At 43.0% G+C, this 13,140-nt stretch overlaps 1 protein-coding gene across 14 annotated transcripts in view; it reads left to right on the top strand.

Annotated features, from left to right (window-relative positions):
• The first annotated feature begins 1,253 nt into the window (after positions 1-1,253).
• Positions 1,254-13,140, top strand: part of LOC129858798 (mitogen-activated protein kinase kinase kinase kinase 3-like) — a 68,223-nt gene continuing 56,336 nt past the window's right edge. For 8 of the 14 annotated variants that reach the window (XM_055928077.1, XM_055928074.1, XM_055928058.1 and 5 more), the window contains exon 1: positions 1,254-1,499. In XM_055928077.1, coding sequence (XP_055784052.1) covers positions 1,404-1,499 — 96 coding nt within the window. In that variant the 5' untranslated portion in view covers positions 1,254-1,403. The remainder of the gene's footprint in view (positions 1,500-13,140) is intronic. The other 6 variants (XM_055928123.1, XM_055928118.1, XM_055928098.1 and 3 more) reach the window with 1 other exon arrangement.

Raw genomic sequence — 13,140 nt, 5'->3', positions numbered from 1 at the left:
TGTCCAGCTTGCTAATAATCACTGTGCACCACTGGAGGCCGGTGGGAGGACGGCTCATAGTAATGGCTGGAACGGAATAAATGGAATGGTATCAAACACATCAAACACATGGTTTCCATGTGTTTAATACCATTCCATTAACTCCATTCCATCCATTATTATGAGCCGTCCTCTACTCAGCAGCCTCCTGTGCTGTGCACAGTCAATGGACCTACATTCATACAGTTTCTTGACTCTCCAGCTCACTAATAATCACCAGACAGTCGGGGAGCATAAAAAATTCAAAAAACAATAAATAGACCACAATTTTCTTTCGTTGCACATTTTGACGACAAGGAAAAACACATTTAAAGTGCGGCCCTCCGGGGCAAAATGAGTTCGACACCCCTACATTAAAGGTTGACTGATTTCCCCTTCCAATCTTCCTTGGGAGACTTCCTCCTTGAAACATCTTGACTGGGGGTTGATGAGTGGCGAAAGATTGACAGGTTGCACCAGTTGGCCCAGCTCTTCTTGCGTAACCAACATGTGACACACACACACCATCAAGAGGCTAATGAAAGTACCCAGCCGTGGACTAACACTAACACCCCCTATAGAGGACAATAATGATCTCCTGCTCATCTCCCCTTCAACTATTAACCCTATCCCTCTTGTCACAAACCAATGTATATAATTTTCTATGATCAATTGAGTAATAGTAGTAGTGATTGACTTAATAATGAAATAGGCTATGGCCGGAAAATGATATGGGCCCCAAACTCCTTGGCTTTTATAAAAATGTAACATTGGTGTAGGCTGGTGCTTGTGGCTTAATTATTTCTCAATGCATTTATGGAAGGGCTTTTGAGAGTGATTTCGACAGGAGACCTATACGATGTCCACAAAACTGGCTAGATTTAAAAGCTTTTAAAAAAAACATTTAATTAACCGAGCCTCCATGTTTGTGTATTCAAAGGTATTGTTCAACTGCATTATTAAGTCAATCACTACTACTATTACTCAATTGATCAAAGGAAATTATATAAATTGGTTTGTGACAAGAGGGATAGGGTTAATAGTTGAAGGGGAGATGAGCAGGAGATCATTATTGTCCTCTATAGGGGGGCCATATAATTTTCCGGCCATAGCCTATTTCATACAGTCTTTATTGTCAGTCAGCCATCTGCCAGACTGCCACCGCACTGTAAAGCTGCTGGACACTTTCGCTCAGCCTGCTTTTTTTAATGGATAATGTGAGCTACATTTTTGCGCATGCCCATTGAGCATTGGAAGCCATGTTGAAGTTTCAGTGGCTGGCTGTGCTTTTCTGACGCTGTATGTTTTTAGGTTTGTTTTCTTCGATTTTTAGTATTGGTGACGTTCAACCATACCATTCGGAACCATAAATTGGAGTTCTAAAGATGAATTCCTGCGTCGACCTATCCAGGCGCAATCCGCAGGAGGATTTCGAGCTAATTCAGCGGATAGGAAGCGGGACATACGGAGATGTCTACAAGGTAACTGCAGCAATAGCAGCCAGTAGCTAACTTGCCTAGCTATTTTGATACATTGTTACAGTAAAAACAACACGCACGTTACATTCATTGTTACGACACAGAGTATTCAAACTTACCTAATGACACACTAGAAAGCATACTACGGGTTTGACACTAAAAACATGTCGCTCAAGTGCTGGTGAATCGCTTTGCTTGGAGCGGTGGAAGGTAACGTTACCTGGCCAGAATTCCATATCACAAGAGCGCCCAACAGATAATTCCTCTCTTGTTTTGATCAACATTATTACACAGCCCGTAGCCACACCTGGTCATTGGGGGGGGGGGTTGTTACAATGTTGCGTGCCTGTTTGTTAGTGTCGTCTTTATATTGTGGTAGAATATCCCCGAAGGTTTCAGTCTGGTTCCACACAACAGACAAGGCCCAGCGCCTACAGGCTCAATCGGGCAACAAGGGAAAGCTATGAATATTCAAGTTTAATCAGATTTTAGCCCTAAAAACAGTACATTGGATTCTATTTAATGAACACAATGATACGGTTTATGTTTTGGGACTTTGCAATACTGTTTATGGTGTCAGATTACTGTCTTTCCTTTCGTTGATTAAACCATTCACTCCTACTTGTTATAAATGAACCACAATATTGTGGGAGGCAGTGACAACCATTACAGAATACATTTTCAAACACTGATTCATTATGCAGGTTCAGTCAAATAAACAACTGGAATATTTTGCTATTTGTCTACCTAGTATAATCTTCACTTCACCCAGAGTAGGCCCATGGACAAACTTGTTGACATGATGCATGGATGGGAAACTCCAGTCCTCAGGGGCCTGATTGGTGTCACGCTTTTGCCCCTGCCCCCGGCTAACACACCTGACTCCAATAATCAACTAATCATGTTCTTCAGTTTAGAATGCAATTAGTTGAATCAGCTGTGTTTGCTAGAGATGGAGAAAGTGTGACACTACTCTGGCCCCTGAGGACAGGAGTTGCCCATCCCTAGTGGTTTGTCAAAGTATTTTGAGTATTGGATGACAGTTCATTGGATTAAAAGGAATTTGAAGAAGGCCTACAATGTGGAGACTTCAAAGTATTTGTTTACGGTAACCACAGAGCATAGACTATGACCCTATCAAATGTAGCCAACAGACGAAGACATTTTAGCTTAATGGCATTTGCCGCGCTATGCTTTTAAGAATTGAGTTGTTATCCCCTTGATCATAGTGAATGCATGTGAAATGTGCATGGCACAGCTGGGCAGGCATGGTCTAGAATGCAGTGGTCCTGACTTCCTATGCGTGTGTGCGACTGTGCGATCCATTGTTTAAGACTGATCCTGTAAAGGAAGAGGTAGAGGAGAAAGCCTGGTCAGACCCTCAGATGGATGTGTTCACAATCAGACCTTGCAGAACCGTCTGCAGTGGCCATCCTGTTTGAACCAGGATTGTTTTCTTCTAGTTGTTTGCTCATTAGAACTGTTGGACATAAGCCCAAACTCAGTTCTGGCTATCTTCAGGCATGTTCCTTGTCTTTTTGTATCTATTGTACCAGTGAAATGTACAGTAGCAGCCTAATAGGTTTTACCTTGGATCCACAAGAAAACACAGCACACTAAAACATGCTGAGCCAAGCATTTCTCCTCCCATAAGGTAATAAAGTTGCCCATACAGCCTCAGTGTGGTTCACCACTGTACTTGTTAAAATCTAATAATTTGCGTAGTGTGCCGATTTAGACCAGTACTAGGTGTGGACAATGGGGAGAGACTCAGGAGATATGACGGGGTGGTGATATCTGCCTCCCGTCCCAATAAGAATGCGTTTGTTGTGGGCTACAGTGCGTCACTGTTGTCTTGTCAGCTGTGTTGGTCAGATAGCCGTGCTTCTCTTTCAAAATGTCACCTCATTGTCAATTCCATTCGTTAAGATATTATAAAACATGTATTAATGAGTGTTTAACCCCCCCCCCCCCATAACAGCATTCATATATTTGAATAACGATGCGGTAATATCAGGCTGGACTGCTGTGTTCTACTGCCCTGGTTCCATGCTTACTGTTTCTGTTTAGGAGGTCAGAAGTTCAGTAAGGTTTTTTTGGGGGGGGGGGTTGGGAGCAGGGCATTAAGGTTGGCAGTGTAGACCATTTAGTTTGTTCTAAGCAGGTTAATTAGCCTGTTGTATGTGAATGACAGGGTTAGAAGGTGAGACACACAGTAGGGGATTGTTTTCTTTGTGTTCCTCATGAGTTTAGCATTTCCTTATTTTCGGGGCGTGTGCCTCTATTCACACACTGTTCTAACGTAGTGTCCACTTGTGAAGTGTGGGATAAGAAAGTTCACAGCCCAGTACAAGGCTGAGAAGAGGGTGTTTTGGTTAGGCCATTCATCACGGAGTGAAGTGCTGTCAGAGTATTGAATGCTGTCCATGTGCTGACCACTGAGATGTCTGATTGGATGTGTGTTCATGCTTTGTCCTAAGTTGCCAGTGCACGGTCCATGCTTAATATATCCTGTCTTCGCTTGACTCTCTGCTTATTGTTCTGGCCATCCAGTAGGTGATTCCATAGGTCTATCTGCTTGTTTTTAGGATCTAGGTATTAAGCCTAAACATGCATTAGTGAGGAGAGAAACTGGAAACATGTCTCTTGCGCGCACCCACAGACAGCTCACTCCCCACCTGCCACACACACTGAGACCAAGCTAGCATCTGCATGTTCTTGTCTTGCTTGTCAGATAGCATTTGTCTCTAGCCCTTAAGTGTTCTCTGTGGGGTGTGTGTTGATGGGAAGACAGGTGGAGCACTTTACAAGCCCTTCTCACTCAGATCACCTGTTTCCTTTCAGGGTCTAGGGCAAGGAGGCCTATACATAGGTGTTTAAGATGTGGTGGTGCCAGGCCGGGGATGTGGCCTTTTAAGTTCAATTGTGATTCATTAAGTTTAAAAGTGCAATGGTTGGGTGCTTTCTATTTATTTCCATTCAGGTTATGTTTGTTTGGCTCATACACATTTGTGGTCCAATGACTGACTGTTGCGTGGTTGGTTTCTGTTTCTATGGCCTGGCTCAGTAGCAGGGAGGGGGATAGGGGGAGAGTTCAGTGACCCAGTTTTCCCAGGATAAGCCTGGATTTTAAGGCTGGCTGCCTGAACTGAGCGAGGGAGCCAAACTTGCAGCCTGGATTTGAACCCTGTACGGAATGAGCTCACAGACGCTGGGCATCATGGTTCTCGATCCAATGGTCCCCCACAATCGTAAGAGATACAATAACTTAAACCGTCATACTTACTGAGACAGTTTATTGAAAGCTCACAGCCACAAATATGTACAGTGGGGTAAAAAAAAAAAAAAAAAAAGTATTTAGTCAGCCACCAATTGTGCAAGTTAACCCACTTAAAAATATGAGAGGCCTGTAATTTATCATAGGTACACTTCAACTATGACAGACAAAATGAGAAAAAAAATCCAGAAAATCACATTGTAGGATTTTTAACGAATTTATTTGCAAATTATGGTGGAAAATAAGTATTTGGTCAATAACAAAAGTTTATCTCAATACTTTGTTATATACCCTTTGTTGGCAATGACAGAGGTCAAACGTTTTCTGTAAGTCTTCACAAGGTTTTCACACATTGTTGCTGGTATTTTGGCCCATTCCTCCATGCAGATCTCCTCTAGAGCAGTGATGTTTTGGGGCTGTTGCTGGGCAACACGGACTTTCAACTCCCTCCAAAGATTTTCTATGGGGTTGAGATTTGGAGACTGGCTAGGCCACTCAAGGACCTTGAAATGCTTCTTACGAAGCCACTCCTTTGTTGCCCGGACGGTATGTTTGGGATCATTGTCATGCTGAAAGACCCAGCCACGTTTCATCTTCAATGCCCTTGCTGATGGAAGGAGGTTTTCACTCAAAATCTCACGATACATGGCCCCATTCATTCTTTCCTTTACACGGATCAGTCGTCCTGGTCCCTTTGCAGAAAAATAGCCCCAAAGCATGATGTTTCCACCCCCATGCTTCACAGTAGGTATGGTGTTCTTTGGATGCAACTCAGCATTCTTTGTCCTCCAAACACGACGAGTTGAGTTTTTACCAAAAAGTTCTATTTTGGTTTCATCTGACCATATGACATTCTCCCAATCTTCTTCTGGATCATCCAAATGCTCTCTAGCAAACTTCAGACGGGCCTGGACATGTACTGGCTTAAGCAGGGGGACACGTATGGCACTGCAGGATTTGAGTCCCTGGCGGCGTAGTGTGTTACTGATGGTAGGTTTTGTTACTTTGGTCCCAGCTCTCTGCAGGTCATTCACTAGGTCCCCCCGTGTGGTTCTGGGATTTTTGCTCACCGTTCTTGTGATCCTTTTGACCCCACGGGGTGAGATCTTGCGTGGAGCCCCAGATCGAGGGAGATTATCAGTGGTCTTGTATGTCTTCCATTTCCTAATAATTGCTCCCACAGTTGATTTCTTCAAACCAAGCTGCTTACCTATTGCAGATTCAGTCTTCCCAGCCTGGTGCAGGTCTACAATTTTGTTTCTGGTGTCCTTTGACAGCTCTTTGGTCTTGGCCATAGTGGAGTTTGGAGTGTGACTGTTTGAGGTTGTGGACAGGTGTCTTTTATACTGATAACAAGTTCAAACAGGTGCCATTAATACAGGTAACGAGTGGAGGACAGAGGAGCCTCTTAAAGAAGAAGTTACAGGTCTGTGAGAGCCAGAAATCGTGCTTGTTTGTAGGTGACCAAATACTTATTTTCCACCATAATTTGCAAATAAATTCATTAAAAATCCTACAATGTGATTTTCTGGAGAAAAAAAATCTCATTTTGTCTGTCATAGTTGAAGTGTACCTATGATGAAAATTACAGGCCTCATCTTTTTAAGTGGGAGAACTTGCACAATTTGTGGCTGACTAAATATCTTTTTGCCCCACTGTATGTAAGCCTAGATCTAGATACTCAGCCCAGTGCAGTTCCACATTTTGAATGGCAATATTCATACTTATTCTGTAGAGAGAGATCAGGAAAAAGAGGGTAAGCCAAATGCCTCACCGTTATTAATTTCGGTACGCTTTATGTTCGCCATGTGTTCAGTGCCCAGCGTGGCGGTGCTCGTGGCGTCGAGCCTCCTACACAAAGCACCATGTTATGAAACTTCATACCTTGAGTCATCACTGAAAAGGCATCACCAGTGGAGGGCCAGACATCTACGAGAGGGAGAGAGCTAGAAAGGGAGGGAGTGAAGTGGATTTTAATCCAAGGATTATCCTAGGCCTACTACTACACGTCTATCCAGCCAACAGTAGGGTTAAGTTAGCCTGTCAATGGGAAGGCTCACAGTCTACAAAGGCTTGTGTAACCTATAGGCCCTACATGTGTTTTGTGTTTTCAAGTGACTCATCTACCAGGGACAAGTGGTAGCAGGCCTCTGCTGGGCAGAAAGATTAGGCCTATGTTTGCCACATAGCTACGTCTTTGATTACAGACTAAATGTTGTGTTCTCACTCTGCCTTCAACAGAGGGGTGCTTGTCCCTCAGGCTTTAGGATGTAAACCTGGTGGGATGGGTGTGGATCAGGAAGTCTGAGCTGTAGCTTAAAGTCCCAGTGCAGTCAAAAACGTGATTGTACTGTTTTATATCCACAGTTTATTAGGTACACCCATCTAGTACTGGGTCGGACCCCCTTTGGCCTCCAGAACAGCCTGAATTATTCAGGGCATTATTCAAGGTGTCGGAAACGTTCCACAGGGATGTTGGTTCATGCTGACGCAGTTGCTGCAGATTGGACGACAGTACATGCTCTGAAACAACAGCCTGTTGTGACACAGCCCGTTCCATCTCATCCCATAGATGCTCTATAGGGTTGAGGTCTGTGGACTGTGCAGGTACCTCAAATAAACTGAACTCACTGTCATGTTCCAGGTGATGTTTTTCCACTCCTCAATTGTCCAGTGTTGGTGCCCCCTGGAGCCGCTTCTTCTTGTTTTTAGCTGATAGGAGTGAAACCCGGTCTGGTCGCCTGCTGCAATAGCCCATACGTGACAAGGATCAACGAGTTGTGTTCTGAGATGATGTTCTGTATACCACTGTTGTACTACGCTGTTATGTTGACCTGTTCGACCTCTATCAACGAGCTGTTTTCGCCTTTTTTGTTTTTTTGTTTGTCCCACCGTTCTCTGTAAACCCTAAACGTTGTCTTGTGTGAAAATCCCAGGAGGGCAGCCGTTTCTGGCATACTTGATCTGGCACCAACGATCATACCATACTCGGTCACTGAAGTCACTTGTTTTGCCCAACTTTCAATCGAACAGTTACTGACTGCCTCGATTCCTGTCTGCTTTGTATAGCAAGTAAAAGACCACCTGACTCCGTCTGTAGGAGCGGTCCCTTATCGTGAATGGTATGCTGTACCTAATAAACTGGCCGGTGAGTGTATATTTCTACACTGAGGTTGGAATAATACTGTGAAAATTATGATATTGCCCTTTTAGTGTAAGAGCTGTTTTTGAAAAGACTGCATGCAATTTCAGCCTGTTTTGGAGGGATGGAGACATTACCAGGCGGTATATTAATTGATCGACCAATAATTGAGTCCCAAACCTCTCTGCCAATAACTAATGTGTTTCCTCTTCTCACTCAGACCACTCTCAGACGGTCCAAGCTAAATTCTTGCTTGAGAAATTGCTCTTTGCTAAGAAGCTATTTTTGTTGATTTAAAACAATCACAGTAAGGTTCTTAATTGTTAACAAGAAAATATTTAATTGTTACCCACATGCATATGGCCTTTTAAGGTGATATGCGCTCATAGCCCAGCTAATGAACCTGTGGGTTTAGACCACAGAAACCTTTGAGACCACAGGAGGTTGGTGGAATCTTTATTGGGGAGAAGGGGCTCGGAGTAATGATTGGAGCGGAATAAAGTGGAATGGTATCAAATACATCAAATGCATGGTTTCCAAGTGTTTGATACAATTCCATTTCCTCTGTTCCGGCCATTATTATGAGCCTTTCTCCCCTCTGCAGCCTTCTCTGTTTGAGACACAGGACACACATACACCTTTCACACCTAATTTACTCTTTTCTCTCCCCCTCTCGAATGAGTGTGCTGTGTTTGATGTCTTGCTGCACTTTTAGATTTGGCATTCATGTTCATGGGATCTATAGATTAAAGTCTAGGCTGGCAGTTAGCATGCCTGCCAACATTGGCCTCCACTATAGCCTCTGCAGTCCTCTGCCCTGCCAGCTAGGCCCATGTCTACTTTGTAGCCCTCACACAGCTCACTCTGCCTGGAGTGTCGGCCTGCCGCTTTCTTTCCCTCCCAAAAAGTGTCTCCTTTCCCGTATGATAAATGCCTAGTTTTCCATGAACCAAGTTCCCAGATTTCCATCTACCACGTCCCTTTTTTTCCACACTTTGTACTCCTTTTTTCCATACCATGATGTCCCTGAGCTCCACAGGCTTCATGAATATTGCAGCGCTGCAGTCCTGAAGCTGGTCCCCGATCACAGCTAGTCAGTTGTAACGCTCCCACCACAACGGCCACCTCCCTATATTTAGAACGGACCCACTACCGGGAAAAGGCAAGTTGGCTTCTGCAGTCTACATCATTGTTCAGTGGATCTACAGTACATGCCTATCGATCTCAGCTTCGGTGATATGTGGCATAGTGTAGATCTAGCTGGCTGTCTGTGGAGCTTCTTCTATTGATCAGAACTTGTCTGTTGAAATAGTTATTTCTTTGTTTCTCTTTGCCTTGTCTTGTCCTCCCATGGGTGTATGGTGGGCTCTCTGTCTTTCCCTTTCTCGCTCTATTCCTCTCGATCTTTCTATCATTGCCTCTCTCAACGGTGACATCAGAACTAAAGCCTTTTTAGTCAGCCTGCCAACTATTCTGGGATGCTAGAGTCTTATAGTGCAGTGTTTCGTATCTATGAATATGGCTTTGTTCGTTATGCTCAGTGAGCCCTCAGTGTTTGTCTGAATCTGAAGGCTGGTGAATCTAATAAGGCAGATGTTCCATGACTGGTTTCAGCTCAAAATAAGGGCCTTTAATGAGAGGTTATATATAATGTCACATGGCTTCTGTGGATGTCAGTCTTCATACTTTCTCCCACACTGTTTTATCTGGTCCTAGTAGACAGACAGGCTGTTCTGGTGTATCCCATTCTGTCTGATCATTAGAATTTTTCTGTCTGCAGTTTGAAATAGGCTATTCTATCAGGGAGGTCTGTGCAGACGGGGTGTTCATCCATATAATTAGAATTACAGTTCTCTGTCCAGACTATGTGTTTTATCGGTCTCTAATCGGTCTCTAGTACACAGGCTCCTGCACCTAGCTGTCAGATCCCATTTAGTCTGAGTCTCAGGTTCAATCAGATCAAGTCTTTCACAGACATCATGTTTATTATTCTCTTCCTCTTCTATCCATGCTTTTATTGCAACGTCAAGGCTGCATTTTAATGTCCTGACTCCTGCATACAGGTGTCTTTCCAGAAGTGTGTCCCTCAGTGATAGAGGCTTCAGGGTTTCAGTCCAGGAACAGGTCGGTGAATGGTAAATGCTAGTGAGATGCAGCTTAACTTACTGTAAGGGTGACTAAGGAAAATGGAATGTTGGGTGACGGCCTTTTAACAAATGTACAAATCTCAAACAAAATGTAATCTCAGACCAGTAGGCTATATGATATACACTACCGTTCAAAAGTTTGGGGTCACTTAGGGCATGTCCTTGTTTTTGAAAGGACTTTTTTTTTTGTCCATTAAAATAACATCAAATTTATCGGAAATACAGTGTAGACATTGTTAATGTTGTAAATGACTATTATAGCTGGAAATGACAGATTTTTAATGGAATATCTACATAGACGTACAGAGGCCCATAATCAGCAACCATCACTCCTGTGTTCCAATGGCACGTTGCGTTAGCTAATCCCAGTTTATCATTTTAAAAGGCTAATTGATCATTAGAAAACCCTTTTGCAATTATGTTAGCACAGCTGAAAACTGTTATTCTGATTAAAGAAGCAATAAAACTGGCCTTCTTTAGACTAATTGAGTATCTGGAGCATCAGCATTTGTAGGTTCGATTACAGGCTCAAAATGGCGAGAAACAAAGAACGTTCTTCTGAAACTCGTCAGTCTATTCTTGTTCTGAGAAATGAAGGCTATTCCATGCGAGAAATTGCCAAGAAAAGCAAGGTCTCGTACGACGCTGTGTACTACTCCCTTCACAGAACAGCGCTGGCTCTAACCAGAATTGAAAGACGAGTGGGAGGCCCCGGTGCACAACTGAGCAAGAGGACAATTACATGAAAATGGCCTGTACTGAAGAGCTCAGTGACTTTCAACGTGGTACCGTCATAGGATGCCACTTTTCATACGAGTCAGTTTCTTCCCTGCTAAATCTTCCCCGGTCAACTGTAAGTGCTGTTAACTTCTTATGGCTAGGGGCAGTATTGAGTAGCTTGGATAAATAAGGTGCCCAGAGTAAACTGCCTGCTACTCAGGCCCAGAAGCTAAGATATGCATATTATTAGTAGATCTTGATAGAAAACACTCTGAAGTTTCTAAAACTGTCTGTGAGTATAACAGAACTCATATGGCAGGCAAAAACCTGAGAAAAAATCCAACCAGGAAGTGGGAAATCGGAGGTTTCTAGGTTTCCAAGTATTTTCTATCCAATATACAGTGTCATATTGCGCTTCCACTAGATGTCAACAGTCTTTAGAACCTTGTTTGAGGCTTCTACTGTGAAGGAAGCCACCTGGCCTCCCGGGTGGCGCAGTGGTCTAGGGCACTGCATCGCAGTGCTATCTGCGCCACCAGAGTCTCTGGGATCACGCCCAGGCTCTGTCGCAGCCGGCCGCAACCGGGAGGTCCGTGGGGCGACGCACAATTGGCATAGCGTCGTCCGGGTTAGGGAGGGTTTGGCCGGTAGGGATATCCTTGTCTCAGTATGTAAAATGTATGCACTCTACTGTAAGTCGCTCTGGATAAGAGCGTCTGCTAAATGACAAAAAAAAAAGAGAGAATAAGAGCTGATTGAGTAAGAGGTCTGGCAGAATGCATGAGTCAGGCGTGAGCCCGTGAGAGGTAGCTGCGTTCCTTTTCCTTTCTAAAGACAAAGGAATTCTCCGGTTGAAACAGTATTGAAGATTTATGTTAAACATCCTAAAGATTGATTCTATACATCGTTTGACATGTTTCTACGAATTGTAATGGAACTTTTTGACTTTGCCTGGTGAGTTTGGATTTGTGAATTAAACGCGCGAACAAAAAGGAGGTATTTGGACATAAATTATGGACTTTATCGAACAAAACAAACATTTATTGTGGAACTGGGATTCCCGGGAGTGCATTCTGATGAAGATCTTCAAAGGTAAGTGAATATTTATAATGCTATTTCTGACTTCTGTTGACTTCTGTTGACTCCATGGACACAGCGGTTGCATTAACCTGTCTAGGATCAGCGTGCCGCTAGCGGCACCCCCCCCCCCCCCCCCCCCCCCCCCCCACTGAAAAACCAGTGCCGCGAAATTCAAAAAAAATATTTTTTTTAAATATTTAACTTTCACACATTAAAGTCCAATTCAGCAAATGAAAGACACAGATCTTGTGAATCCAGTCAACATGTCCGATTTTTAAAATGTTTTACAGGGAAGACACAATATGTAAAGATGTACATCTATTACCTAAAAACACATTAGCATAATCCACCATCTTTTATTTGTCCACCAACACCAGTAGCCATCACCAATTCGGCTAAACTAAGATATTTATAGCCCCTAACCAACAAAAAAACTCATTAGGTGACAGTCTGATAACATATTTATGGTATGGGATAGGTTTTGTTAGAAAAAAGTGCATATTTCAGGTAGATGGCATAGGTTACAATTGCACCCACCGTCACAAATGGAATAGAAAAACTACTTAGAGCAACGTGTTTACCTACTTACTAATCATCAAACATTTCGTAAAAATACACAGCATACACGAATCGAAAGACACAGATCCTGTGAATACAGACAATATTTCAGATTTTCTAAGTGTCTTACAGCGAAAACACAATAAATCGTTATATTAACATAGCACATAGCAGCCCAGCATTGATTCTAGCCAAAGTGAGCGATAACGTCAACATCGCCAAAAATATATTAATTTTTTCACTAACCTTCTCAGAATTCTTCAGATGACACTCCTGTAACATCATATTACACAATCCATATAGAGTTTGATCGAAAACGTTTATATTTAGCCACCAAAATCATGGTTAGACAATGTGAAATGTAGCTCAGCTGGTCAGAAAATGTCCTTGCGCCACTTAGACAGTGATCTACTCTTATACATACATACTCATAAACGTGACTAAAAAATATAGGGTGCACAGGGATTGATAGACAATTTAATTCTTAATACAATTGCGGAATTACATTTTTTAATTTATCCTTACTTTTCAATACAGTTTGCGCCAAGCGAAGCTACGTCAAAAAACATGGCGTCCTAAGCCACTAAAATGTTTCGACAGAAACACGATTTATCATAATAAAAATGTCCTACTGTGAGCTGTTCTTCCATCAGTATCTTGGGCAAAGGATCCTTTCTTGGGAGTAATCGTCTTTTGGTGGAAAGCTGTCCTCTTGCCATG

The sequence above is a fragment of the Salvelinus fontinalis genome, chromosome 1, assembly GCF_029448725.1.
Source record: "Salvelinus fontinalis isolate EN_2023a chromosome 1, ASM2944872v1, whole genome shotgun sequence".
NCBI lineage: Eukaryota > Metazoa > Chordata > Actinopteri > Salmoniformes > Salmonidae > Salvelinus > Salvelinus fontinalis.
Note: the sequence above shows the minus strand (reverse complement) of the source record. Positions and strands in the feature narration are given on the sequence as shown.